The sequence below is a fragment of the Hyla sarda genome, chromosome 3, assembly GCF_029499605.1.
Source record: "Hyla sarda isolate aHylSar1 chromosome 3, aHylSar1.hap1, whole genome shotgun sequence".
In the NCBI taxonomy this organism is placed as follows: Eukaryota; Metazoa; Chordata; class Amphibia; order Anura; family Hylidae; genus Hyla; species Hyla sarda.
Window position 1 is genome coordinate 49,850,497 of NC_079191.1, and position 14,210 is coordinate 49,864,706.

The window sequence follows — 14,210 nt, forward strand, 5'->3', positions numbered from 1 at the left end:
GTTAGACAGATTTTTAAATGATTTCTATTAAAAAATGTTAATCCTTCCAGTACTTATCAGCGGCTGTATGCTCCAGAGGAAGTTGTGTAGTTCTTTCCAGACTGACCACAGTTCTCTCTGCTGACACCTCTGTCCATGTCAGGAACTGTCCAGAGTAGGAGCAAATACCCATAGCAATCCTATCCTGCTCTGGACAGTTCCTGATATGGACGAAGAGCACTGTGGTCAGACAGAGAAGAACTACACAACTTCCTCTGTAGTATTCAGCAGCTGATAAGTACTGGAAGGATTAAGATTTTTTTAATAGAAGTCATTTACAAATCTGTTTAACTTTCTGGAGCCAATTGATTGGGAAATAAAAAATGTTTTTCACCGGAGTACGCACACTGCGGAATATCTGCCCGGAAAAAAATTCCAGCCGGGGATTCCGTGTACAGCAGCGACTACCTGAATGAATCGGCGATATGATTGTGTGGACATGCACTGTCCCCGTTGACCGCAACGCAGTTCCAGGCTGAATTCCACAAGAAGGATGAATGAACATGTTAATTCTTTTGGCAGAGTTTGGAATTTAATATTCTGTAGTGTACAGCAGAAGACATGGTGCTCCAGCTATTGCAAAACTACAACTCCTAGCATGCCCTGACAGCCTCTGGCTGTCAGGGCATGCTGGAAGTTGTAGTTTTGCAACAGCTGAAGAGCCATAGGTTGGGGAACACTGATAGGGTGCGTTACGGAATTCCCGCGGAATTCCACGAGCGGAACTCCGCGGTGTGAACTTAACATTAGTGTGAATGGGTCTCCGCGAGACCCGTTCACACTGCGGAATTTCCGCCGCTGAAATTGTTCCGCGCAAAGAAAGAACATGTTCATTCTTTGCGCCGATTCCGTGAGCACTGCATAGCTGTCAATGGTGACGGCTCAGTGCCCCGCAGCCCTAGCGCCGAAGCAAAATAGGCGGCAGCCGCCAGGCGGAATCTCCGCTCGCCGAATTCAGCGAGCAGAGATTCCGCAGTGTGAACGCACCCATAAATAGACTGTCACATATAAGAGGTGGAATGTCACTATTGGCCTAAGTTTTTTCTGGCAGTTTTTGGAGAACTACCACTGCAGTTTTTGAGCCAAAGCCAGAAATGTATTCAAAAGGAATAGGACATATAAAGGAAGGACTTACACTTCTCCTCCCTTATGGATCCACTTCTGACTTTGGCTCAAAAACTGCAGTGGTAGTATTCCAAAAACTGCCAGAAAAAAAACCAAGTGGAATCTTAGCCTAAGCCATTCAGGGTTTATCATTTCGGCAGGTTGCTTGATCTTGCTGATATTCTCCCCTTGTCACACTAGCTGGCTCTCTGACACCTCTTCCAGGCTGGAGATGTCAGTAATCCCACACCACAGGTAATATCGCAGGTACAAGACACCCGATCCGCGCCCGTGTGAGAAGTGGATTGTACTCAGCACCGGGGAGCGGTATGTCAGCTGCTTTCTGCCCCTGAATAACTACACTACACGAGGGACCAGTCACTTTGGTCTATTGTAACACAATCTTGTGCCCTTATAGGTAGATTGACCCGTTGTAACATTCCGTTCCAGTGTTTGGAGAGGATTGCACCGCTGGAAAAATGTCGGAGTTCTGGTTAATTTCCGTTCCTGGTGATAAAACCAATTTAGCGGCTCTGGAGAGGATGAATACGGTCACTTCTAAAGCCAACCTGTCCGTCAATTCGAAGTTCATCATACCGGACCTAAAGGTATGGCAGAGAGCCAGGCGTTACCCTGTCTTTGTATCTAAACCTTGTGGGAGAGGAAAAGCAACAATAATACTCTTGTCCTCATATCCAGACCTCATAACCTGTCATCAATTACTGTCATTATATCTTGTCCTCATATCCCGTCCTTTTATCCCGTCATCGTATCACATCCGGATATCCAGTCCTTATATCCTGTAATCTTATCCTGTCTTCATATATCATCCTCATATCCCGTCCTGATATCCTAACCATCCTGTCCTCATATCCTGTCCTCATATCCTGTCCTCATATCCTGTCCTCATATCCTGACATCATATCCCATCCTTTTATCTCATCCCCATATCCTGTCCTCATATCCCATCCTCATATCCTGTCCTCATATCCTGTCCTCATATCCTGACATCATATCCCATCCTTATATCTCATTCCCATATCATTTCCTCATATCCCGAACTCTTAAGCTGACCTCATATCCTGTCTTCATATACCGTCCTTATATCCCATCTTCATATTCTGTCCGTATATCCCATCCTCATATCCTGTTCTCATTTCCTGTCTTTATATCCTGACCTCATATCCAGTCCTCATATCCCATCATCATATCCCATCCGGATATCCAGTCCTTATATCCTGTTATCTTACCCTGTCCTCATATATCATCCTCATATCCCATCCTCATATCCTAACCATCCTGTCCTCATATCCCGTTCTCATATCCTGTCCTTATAACCTGACCTCACATCCAGTCCTTATATCCCATCATCATATCCCATCCTCATATCTCATCCCCATAGCCTTTCCTCATATCCCAAACTCATATCCTGACCTTATGTCCCATCTTCATATTCTGTCCATATATCCCAATCTCATATCCCATCCTCATATCCTATCCTCATATATCGTTTTCACATCTCGTCCTCACATCCTGCCCTCATATCCCGTCCACCACACCACCTATTCTACGCACCTGCCTGCCAGACAGTCGGCAGGATGTTTAAAAGTCCCGGGCAATCTCTGCAGCCCAAGAGTAACACGATCGGGAGATGTACCATAGACTTGCATGGGACTTTAGACAAAACCCCACCCTCGCCTATGGGGGTAGGTTAGGGTTGATTCAACTCTACTATATTTTTAGTTGACATATAAGTACCACGTGTACCACGTTTCATTGTAATATATCGAGCCGCTTTGGCTGGAACATTCATATATATCTTCACACACGTATGTTGAGTTTTAGTTATATAGATGTCATAGAACGTTGCTACCGACATGAGAAAATCTATTACAGAAGAGAGGGCTGTAAGTTTTTTTTTTGTCTATTGTTTTCAAGATCTGTTTGCTGTCAGTGAATGGAAACCCATCCTCACCTTGCTCTGATTGAAGGATTGTTTCTACAATCTGCGGTCTACGGAGTCTTCAATGAACTAAACAAAGCAGCAAACGTCTCTCCCGTTCCGGACTCTAGGCTTATAGGTCTTAGTTTAGCACATTATAAAAACATCAAACTTGTGAAAGTAGAGGAGGATGAGGACAGGTTTTCCATTCACTACCAGCAAGGAGAAATCTTTAAATAGCGAGGAAGAGACATAAAGGGGGGGGGGGGGGGGGGCTGGGGTATTTATGAAGCATTTTACCCTGGTTTTCTTGGGTAAATTTGGCGCAATTTTGGCGCAGTGTGTTTTTTTGTGAATTTTCACGTGACTTCATTTACGTGTGTTTTGGATTGTTGCTGTGGTAGATGTGTTTTTGGTTGATTTTTCGCAGTGTTCAGGGATTTATGAAACTGCAGCGTTTAAAAAAAAAAGTCGGATACTATGGTGCAACCCTCTAAAAAAGGCGCAATTCACGACCAAATAAAAAAGAGCTTACAAAGTATACTTGGGACAGCGCTATTAAAAAGTCGCATAATTGTCGCACAGGTTAAAAAGTCGCACAAAAAGTCTCAGAGAAAACATTTTCCAAAGTGGAGAATTAATGTAAGAAATGTGAAAGTGTATTAGAAGGTTGGTCACCTGTCCCCCAACACCTCTCAGGTGACCATGTGCTGAAGGTTGAACCTGTGTTTTTTCTGTGTGTTTCCACAATACAGTTTCTATTTGTTGTGAAATACTTGTGGGGAAAAAAAACGCCTGATGTCTTTCTATATTTTCATAGATAGATTTGACCTACAGAAGATACATAGGAGCATAGAAGATATATATATATATATATATATATATATATATATATATATATATGCATGTATGTATATAGATAGATAGATAGATAGATAGATAATGAGATAACTAGATATAGATAGAAAACAAAGACAGCAGCACTCCGTTTGAGATGAATTAGTGTGTGGCTTTATTTATCAGGATTAGCTACGTTTCGGCTGTCTTACACAGCCCTTGATAATGGTCTTGATAATGGTCTTGATAATGTGTGAGACAGCCGAAACTCAGCTAATCCTGATAAATAAAGCCGTGCACTAATTCATCTCAAACGGAGTGCTTCTGTCTTTGTTTTCTTGCTACTAGTACTGATGAGCCCCTGACCAGGACTCTGCAGCCTGCACCCGACACATAAAATAGGAGTGCTGCTTTCCTTTGGAAATAGATAGATAAATAGATAGATAGAGGAGATGATAGATAGATAGATAGATAAATAGATAGGAGATAGATAGATAAAAACAAAAAATACAGCAGCACTCCGTAGTGGATGAAAAAAATGGTGTTAGGCTTTATTCACCAGGTGCAATACACGACGTTTCGACTGTGTCACACGGTCTTTGTCGGCTTGACAAAGACTGTGTGAGACGGTCGAAACCTTGTGTATTGCACCTGATGAATAAAGCATAACTCCACTTTTTTCATCCACTATGGAGTGCTGCTGTATTTTTTTTTGTATTTTGGGGACCCTGCCCGGGTTAGACCAGCCTGCACCCATTATCAACAAGGAGTGCGGTTCTCCTACAAGAATTTAGATAGATAGATAGAGGAGATGATAGATAGATAGATATATAGATATGAGATAGATAGATATGAGATAGATAGATAGATAGGAGATAGATAGATATGAGATAGATAGATATGAGATAGATAGATAGATATGAGATAGATAGATAGATAGATAATATATATGAGATAGATAAATATGAGATAGATATGAGATAGATAGATATGAGATAGATAGATAGATATGAGATAGATAGATAGATAATATATATGAGATAGATAGATATGAGATAGATAGATAATAGATATGAGATAGATAGATAGATAGATATGCGATAGAAAGATATGGGATAGATATGCGATAGATAGATATGGGATAGATATGAGATAGATAGATAGATAGATAATATATATGAGATAGATAGATATGAGATAGATAGATAATAGATATGAGATAGATAGATAGGAGATAGATATGAGATAGATAGATAGATAGATATGAGATAGATAGATAATAGATATGAGATAGATAGATAGGAGATAGATATGAGATAGATAGATAGATATGAAATAGTAAATCAAATATTGTATTGTGATAAGGTAACATGTATAACACCCATCATGCTCTTCTTCAGGTGGGGACCCTGGACGCTCTCATTGGACTCTCAGATGATCTGGGGAAACTTGACGTCTTTGCTGAAAGGTAAAACATCTACTGTTTACTGCACACAGTGTCATGGAGCCTGTTGTTTTCCCATACACACAGATCCTGACTGAACCAAACTCTTGTGTGACTGGTTCTGGATCTAGAACTCAGCAGAGGTGGCCGGGGTCGGCCCTGGGTGTATTTATACGGTGTGTTTATCCTGGTTAGGTGACCGGCTGCACTGAATACAGGGCTATACGGAGATTATACCCACAGAAGTCAGCTACATTGTGTATATAGTGTATAAAGTGAGCTACATTGTGTATATAGCTACATTGTGTATATATAGTATTTAGTATATAGAGATGCCATCCAGGCATGAGATCCAGGCATGAGCAGTCAAGCGGCAGAATCATTAATCAATGTTATTCTATGGGATAACAATGATCAGTGTAAAAGATCAGTTAGTGCAGTGTTATAGTGCCCTATGGGAGCTATAACATTGCAAAAAAAAAAGTGAAAAAAAAAAAGTTAACAAAGATCATTTAACCCCTTCTCTAATAAAAGTTTGAATCACCCCCCTTTTCCCATAAAGAAAAAACGGTGTAAATAAATTATAAAAATATATAGTTTATTAAACCGCACAGTCAATGGCGTGCGCGCAAAAAAATTCCAAGTCCAAAATAGTGTATTTTTGGTCACTTTTTATATCATGAAAAAAATGAATAAAAAGCGATCAAAAATTCCGATCAATACAAAAATGGTACCGCTAAAAACTTCAGATCACAGCGCAAAAAATGAGCCCTCATATTGCCCCGTACACGGAAAAATAAAAAAGTTATAGGGGTCAGAAGATGACAATTTTAAACGTATAAATTTTCCTGCATGTAGTTATGATTTTTTCCAGAAGTGCGACAAAATCAAACCTATATAAGTAGGGTATCATTTTAACCGTATGGACCTACAGAATAAAGAGAAGGTGTCATTTTAATTGAAAAATTTACTGCATAGAAACAGAAGCCCCCAAAAGTTACAAAATTGTGTTTTTTCTTCAATTTTGGCGCACAATGATTTTTTTTTTACGTTTCGCTGTAGATTTTTGGGTAAAATGACTGATATCATTACAAAGTAGAATTGGTGGCGCAAAAACTAAGCCATCATTTGGATTTTTAGGGGCAAAATTGAAAGAATTATGATTTTTTTTAAAGGTAAGGAGGAAAATATGAAAGTGCAAAAACAGAAAAAACCCCGGTCCTTAAGGGGTTAAAGATACAACATTTTTATATACATACATAGGGGATAATATACAATTACAGTAGAACAGATGCAGGGGGGGGGGGCAGGGGACACTGTACGGAGGCTGACTGACAGGGCAGGAAGGGAACGGGGTAACAACTCCTGTACTGGGCCACCAAATACATGTATGTCACATGTAGGGAAGGGGTTAACTGTATAGGTAAGTGCACTATCTGCTTTGCTATAGAGTTTTAAAAAGTTGCCACTGAATATGACCCCAACGAAGGGCAAATTGACATAACTTTTGGCCTCTTTTGGGTGAATGGGGCCCATATCTAAATTAGGTATACGAGCATTCCCAGTTCTTACAACAACAGTGTTTACAAACCCCAACCAAAGAAATGGGAAATTTTGTCCTATTCTGACCCCTATAACTTTTTTATTTCTCCTTTTACAGGCCTGTATGAGGGCTTATTTTTTGCGCCCCAATCTGTAGTTTTTAACGCTATAATTTTTGTTTTGATGTGACTTTTTCGATTGCTTTTTTTTAATTAAATTCGGGAGTTGCAGTTAGTTACTAACTACAACTCCCAGCATGCCCTGATACAGCCTGTGGCTCAGCAGCTGCCCCAAATGATAACTACAACTCCCAGCATGTTGGACTATATAGTAGTATATAGTATAGGTCAGTATTTCCCAACCAGGGGTGCCTGCAGCTGTTGCAAAACTACCACTCCCAGTATGCCCGGATAGCCAACGGCTGTCCGGGCATGCTGGGAGTGGTAGTTTTGCAACAGCTGGAGGCGCTCTGGTTGGGAAACACTGGTATAGATTATGGTGCAACATTCCAGGAGTTGGAGGATTGGTTGGATAAATACCGGCCATTGCATTGCCGGTACTTTTAATATAAAAAATACCGTCAGGGCGGCCAAAATACCGGCTTTGCCGGTAAAATACCGGCCAAGTGGCAACCCTACCCTGGTTCCTGAGGGGGCATTTGTACCCTGGCCCTAGTTCCTGAGGAGGCATGAAGGACTTTGTTACATTACATTGCCATTCGGGCCCAAGACGCTTCAAGACTCTTGATCAATGATGGTTGCCATGTTGTCCTATCGGTTGTATCATCTTAATTTTCATGCTTGAGCTCCAGTTAGTTGCGTGTTCTCGCCATGTGCCGTGCCGCCATTGCTCGTGGTAATGTGCGGATAGAGTATCAGGTTGTTTGTAAACAGAGTCGAGTAGCCGGCTGAACTCTACTTACCCTGAGCTGTGAGAAGCACGTACAAAGAAAGTAGTAGACTCTTCAATATTTCATTAGGAAAATATTCAGCGCATCCTTTATAGGCCAAAGGTAACATGAGGTAACTTACCGAGTCACTACAGGCCTTTTACTACCCCCCCCCTCATGTAATGGACATTGTATATATCAACTTTTACACGTGTGGTAACCCTTCGGGTGTAATGGCGGGACCAAGGATGTGACGGTGTGAAGGGTGGGAACTGATGTTATGAACCCCGGGGGTCGGATGGTATTAAAGGGGTAGTCCAGTGGTGAAAAACTTATCCCCTATCCTAAGGATAGGGGATAAGTTTGAGATCGTGGGGGGTCCGACCGCTGGGGCCCCCTGCGATCTCTCTGTACGGGGGCCAGGCTCTCGGCCCAGATAGCGGGTGTCGATCCCCTCACGAAGCGGCGGCCGACACGCCCCCTCAATACATCTCAATGGCAGAGCCGGAGATTGCCGAAGGCTGCGCTTCGGCTCTGCCATAGAGTTGTATTGAGGGGGCGTGTCGGCCGCCGCCTCGTGCGGAGATCGACACGCCCCCTTCCCGTGGGCTGTCGGGGCTCCGTACAGGAGATCGCAGGGGGCCCCAGCGGTCGGACCCCCCCCGCGATCTGCAACTTATCCCCTATCCTTAGGATAGGGGATAAGTTGTTCACCACTCAGTCACCACTGGACTACTCCTTTAACCCCTATGTGTTCGTGACACCAGTTTGGTTTTCGGGCTCCAGAACACCACACACTTGGATTCTCCGCTATCCTAATTGCTAGTAGTGAATGAGAGTCAACAACCAGTTATGGTCAAACGGAGGCTTTACTGAGTATGAGACAGATGGAATTATCTTCACAGCTAAGGACAGATTTCCCAGAGAGGTGGCCGGGACCCGGAAGGACCTCGCAGCTTGCTGGACCAATATACTTGTAATAAACTTGACTTGTAATTAGACTTGACTTGACTATATGCATGACTGGACTAGTTGTAGTGACAGCGAACATGGACTTGAGACTTACTGGAGAGAGTGAAGCTTTTGTGGCCTTCCAGATGCTGATCACTTGTCCTGAGATCTCTGGTGGTTTTTGTGCTCAGTAGCAGATGATACAAGAGAAGAGCGTGAATTGTAATGGCCGCCCCTTTATATAGTGGGGGGCTGGACTAAAGCTCATTGGTCAAGCTGCAGGTCATAGGTTAAAGGGGTTCTCCACTGCCCTGTCTTCCGGAGCTCCGCTCTCCGGACGCTGTGTGCGGGCTTCCGTGTTCGAGGCCGCCCCCTCGTGACGTCACACCCGCCCCCTCGTGACATCACACCCGCCCCCTCAACGAAAGTCTACAGACACTGCGAGTGGAGCTCCGGAAGACAGGGCAGTGGAGAACCCCTTTAAGCTGGTGCTCTCTGGGAGTACATGTGACAACAAATCATGTGACTGCATAACATAACATGTGACAACTTACACCGGTCCTTGAGACCTCCCACAGGTCCTCTATACTATCTATACATAGGGATCCTGTCTAAGCATTAAAGTGACATACACACCATATAAAACAACAGGGTGACAACAGGGGGAGACCCTGCAAGGGTCACTGAGGGACTCAACCTGACAGGGCCTACAGGTAGTGAAGGACCGTGTACCTGTACTGGGACATCACACATGGATTTTTAGGTATGGGTTTCTTGGGATTCTAGCACCTTGAAACTCCCACCCAAAAAAATACCACATTTGAAGCACATTTTTTATTTTTGCACAAAAACACTGTGGCCAGTAGCTGGGAGTCAATAAGAAAATATGAAACACCATTATTTTCTTTGACGGTTTGTTGTTCTTTTTCTCCGCATTTTTTTTACACAGCTGCAGTTTTTAAAAATTGTACCGTGCTGACACTATAGTGTTTATTCTGTGCATCTTGGTGTTTTTTCTTACATAAACTTCTATGGGAGGAAAAAAGATGCAAAGAAAAATGCAGTGTGGAATTTACATTGTCACTTTTTTTTTACTCTTTTACTCTTGATGCCATTCTGAAAGCAATGGAAAACTGCAAAATGCTCATAAAAGCTAAATGTATAAAAAAATAAAATAATTTTAGTAGAATTAGCGTTCATGAGCATGAACACCAGACAAAATGCAAAAAAAATAAAAATAAATAACAATAATAATAATAAGGTGGTGGCAGTTTTTTGTGCATTTTCTGTTGCTTTTATTTATGTATAAAAAAAAATAATAAAAAAATAATAAAAAAATAAAAAACATTTTTCAACCAGATGCTAGCTGGGAGTCAATAGGAAAATTTTAAACAAATTTTTTTTGTTTTTTTTGTGGCATTTTTAGGCTTAGGGCTAGTTTTCCAAAATCGCTCTATGGCTTGTTTTTATTTTATTTTTCTTCAGTTTTTTTTTCTTTGAAGGAAACTCAGTGGAGAAATAAAAAGCCCCAAAAATCTTAATACTGTATAGATTTCAAATTGGCGTTTTTTCCAATCACACGATGAGAAAAATGCAGGGGTTAAAACATCAAATAAAAACACCAAGACTGAAACTAACAGGTTTTGTAAAAAGGGACACAAAAACTGCATTTTTGGAGTGCAAAAAAAAGGGGGCAGTTTCTTAAAGGGGTACTCCGCCCCTAGACATCTTATCCCCTATCCAAAGGATACAGGGGCCGGAGCAGCGTGACGTCATGGCTCCGCCCCTCATGACATCACGGCCCGTCCCCTTAATGCAAGTCTATGGCAGGGGGCGTGACGACCGCCACACCCCCTCCCATAGACTTGTATTGACGGGGGCGGGCCGTGACGTCATGAGGGGTGGAGCCATGATGTAACGATGCTCCGGCCCCTGTATTGCCCATCATTACGTTCAGAGTGATCTCGCTCTGCGCAGTAGTGATAGCGGGGTGCTGCAGCAGCGATCCCCGGGGTCCCCAGCAGCGGGACACCGGCGATCTGACATCTTATCCCCTATCCTTTGGATAGGGGATAAGATGTCTAGGGGCGGAGTACCCTTTTAAGGCTTTTTATTTTTATTTTTATTTTTTTTAAATCAACTGGTGCCAGAAAGCTAAACAGATTTGTAAATGACTTCTATTAAAAAATCTTAATCCTTCCAGTACTTATTAGCTACTACAGAGGAAATTATTTTCTTTTTGGAACACAGAGCTCTCTGCTGACATCTCTGTCCATTTTAGGAACTGTCCAGAGCAGCATATGTTTGTTACGGGGATTTTCTCCTATTCTGGACAGTTCTTAAAATGGACAGAGATGTCAGCAGAGAGCACTGTGCTTGTGATGTCAGCATAGAGCTCTGTGTTCCAAAAAGAAAAGAATTTCCTCTGTAGTATTCAGTAGCTAATAAGTATTGGAAGGATTAAGATTTTTTCATAGAAGTAATTTACAAATCTGTTTAAGTTTCTAGCACCTGTTGATTAAAAAAAAAAAAGTTTTCCACCGGAGTACCCCTTTAAGTAAAGCTGGGTTTACACTGTGTTTTTGTTTCAGTTTAAAGGTATATTCATTCTTTTGGCAGGTAAATTTCCATGGCAGGATTTCCTGCTGCAGAAATTCAGCAACGTGAATGGGTTAAAGGAAACCAAGCATCAGATTTTACTTTATATAACCTGTGAAAAAGCATTATGTATGGTAAAATCACCATCCCCGGGAGATGTCCCTGCCCCAGGGATGGTTAGGATATAAAGTTTCTAAGTCTCCCCTACCGTCCCCTGGGTGGGAATTTATACTTACCCAGTCCTGTTGGCTGCGCTGTAATCACGTCCTCTCTGCTTGATTGACAGCCCGCGTCACTGCTCTGCTCCCTAAGCAGACAGAGCAGAGTGGTGATGCAAGCTGTCAATCACGAGGAGAGGATATAGCACAGCTGACAGGACTAGGTAAGTATAGCTATTTTTATGTAGAAAAATTTTAAGTGCTGTAGCAAAAAAGTGAAACAGAGACGAAAACACAGTGTAAACCTGGACTGACATGTTTCAGTCCCAGATGTTATACATTTGCCTGAGAAAGGATCCACTCCGGACCTATATGTCAACTCCTTTATTTGAAAGAATACAGTCCAGAATTCCTTCTGAATTGTACTGTACAGTGCTCCATTGTTTATCCCGCATCATTTTCTAGACTGGTTTGGACAAATGATGCGGGGTAAACAATGGAGCACTGTACAGTGCGGCTTCAGAAGGAATTCTGGACTGTATTCTTTCAAATAAAGGAGTTGACATATAGGTCCGGAGTGGATCCTTTCTCAGGCAAATGATGATGTCAATGGAGGGATAGGGACTAGTTTTAGGACCCCACCAGGGATGGCTATTGTCTTGGCACTACCTTCACTGTATCCACAATGTTTGTTCTTTGGCATTTTTCTCATTACAAGTCATGTGATTTATTCATCATGTGACGTAAGGATTTCTTTTAAAGAAATTGGAAAAAAATGCCACAAAAAAAATGCCACATTTAAATCCACATTGCATGTCTACAGGAGAAAAAATTTCAAGATTCCCTGAAAAAAAAAATGCCCTAGTCTCAGCATGCTGCAATTTTTTGAGGCTAGGTTGTTGTTTTTGTGGTGAGCAGGAGGAAGAGCAATAGTGACTGGGGTGTTGCGATGATAGTGTGGGGTCTATTGGTGTTAACCCTTGAATGTCGTGACGCCAGGGTGAGGTTTCCTCAATGTAGTAATCCTACCGCCAACCATCCCACAAACAGCAGGGAGAAATAACGTAATGTCCACAGCAGATTTTATGAATTAAACTTGAAGTAACTTTACTGTATATGTTATGCAACGGCATATAACAGAACAGTCTTTGAGAGAGAGGACCGTGGTACAGGTTCCTCACAGGTTTGCTGGGACTCCGGAATCAATGAGCTTTGATTGCTAGCCACTGTGCTACTATGTTTAGGAGATTTGGGTTTCTAGTAGTCACACAGAACTCAGTAGTTTGAGCTTTGAGTTACACACGTTTAGTGGCTGCGGATTCCTAGGCTTTGGGCCTAGCTTGAATTGATGCTGATGAGATGTGCTTTCTTTAAGTGCCAGGAAATAAGAGAGCAAAGAGAGCGAATCTAGTGGCAGCAGCCCCTTATATATTAAGGGGGTGAGACAAAGCTCATTGGTCAGCAGAACCTGTCAGTCCTGACCCAGTGAACTCTGGGTATCACATGACCCAAAGGTCCTTAAACCATAATACAATTTAATTAAAGGCACGTAACCTCTAAGGTCCTATACAGAGGTATTCCTATACAACATATTAAATATACATATATATATATATATATATATATATATATATATATTTATACATTAAATACCATTTATATGAGGCGACTAGGGGTTAGCCCTACAGGAGAGCCCTATTGACATGGAGGGACTCTGGCTGAGGGGACTTTAGACAAAGGGACAGGACCTGTACCAGGACACCACATTTTCTTCTTGCAAAAACAGCCAAAAGAAGGCCACAAATGCTGCACGTTGCCATTTTTCTGCGATTATGGACTGCAAAATACAGGGCAGTTTTTTGGGGCGTTTCTTTCAGGTCAAAAAAAAAACACCAGGAAAAGTGGAAACCTAGCCCAAAATTGCAACTGAGCTAAAAAAAAAAAAAAAAAAATTAAGAGAAAAAATGGTGCGTTTGGTGTTTTATATTTCCCTCACAGCTAACATATAGCTGTGTTTTTTCTTTCAGTGGAAATACAGTCTCAAAGGAGTTATCCACCACAAGATTTTAGTACATACCTGCTAGACAGTAATGGACATGCTTAGGAAGGATCTGTGTTTGTCTTGGGGCTAAATGGCTATGTTGTGAGATTACCATAACACTGTGGCTAGGTTTTTGTGAACTGGCTATTTCCTTTTGGAGTTCTTTCTCTGAAACTACAAATCCCACACCGTTTCTCTCTTGTAAGTGTGAGGTCACTTTCCTCCCTCCCACACATCAGCCACCCCGCCTATTGAAACACAAATTAACTGCATTCCATTCAAAAGACCAGTGTTTTCTTACCACGGTGCCTCCAGCTGTTGCAGAAATACAATTAGTTGCAGAATGATCTCTTTCCCACCCAGCGGTCGCTCCACCCATTGAAGCAGGACAGGCTCCCTCTGAACACCTGACTAGTGATGTCAGGTTTCGGCCGCACTGCAACCTGGGAAAACCTGAGACCTGATTCATTTTGTATGCTGTTAAAAGTAAATATTGGGGCAAAAATCACATAAAAATTTCACATAAAAATTGTAAGACCACCGACACACACAGGATCAGACACATATATTATGAACTACATTAACTTTACAGCCCCCATAGCATAGTCAAATAAAAATTAAAATGTTCTCTTTATTTTGCCATCAACAGGGCAAAAGCTCTAGTT

At 41.9% G+C, this 14,210-nt stretch overlaps 1 protein-coding gene across 2 annotated transcripts in view; it reads left to right on the forward strand.

The window, feature by feature from the left end:
• ATP6V1C2 (ATPase H+ transporting V1 subunit C2) overlaps positions 1–14,210 on the forward strand; it is a 70,115-nt gene that overhangs the window by 15,566 nt on the left and 40,339 nt on the right. For both annotated transcript variants that reach the window (XM_056564189.1, XM_056564188.1), the window contains exons 2-3: positions 1,594–1,751; positions 5,323–5,390. In XM_056564189.1, the coding sequence (XP_056420164.1) occupies positions 1,623–1,751; positions 5,323–5,390 (197 nt within the window). In that variant the 5' untranslated portion in view covers positions 1,594–1,622. The remainder of the gene's footprint in view (positions 1–1,593; positions 1,752–5,322; positions 5,391–14,210) is intronic.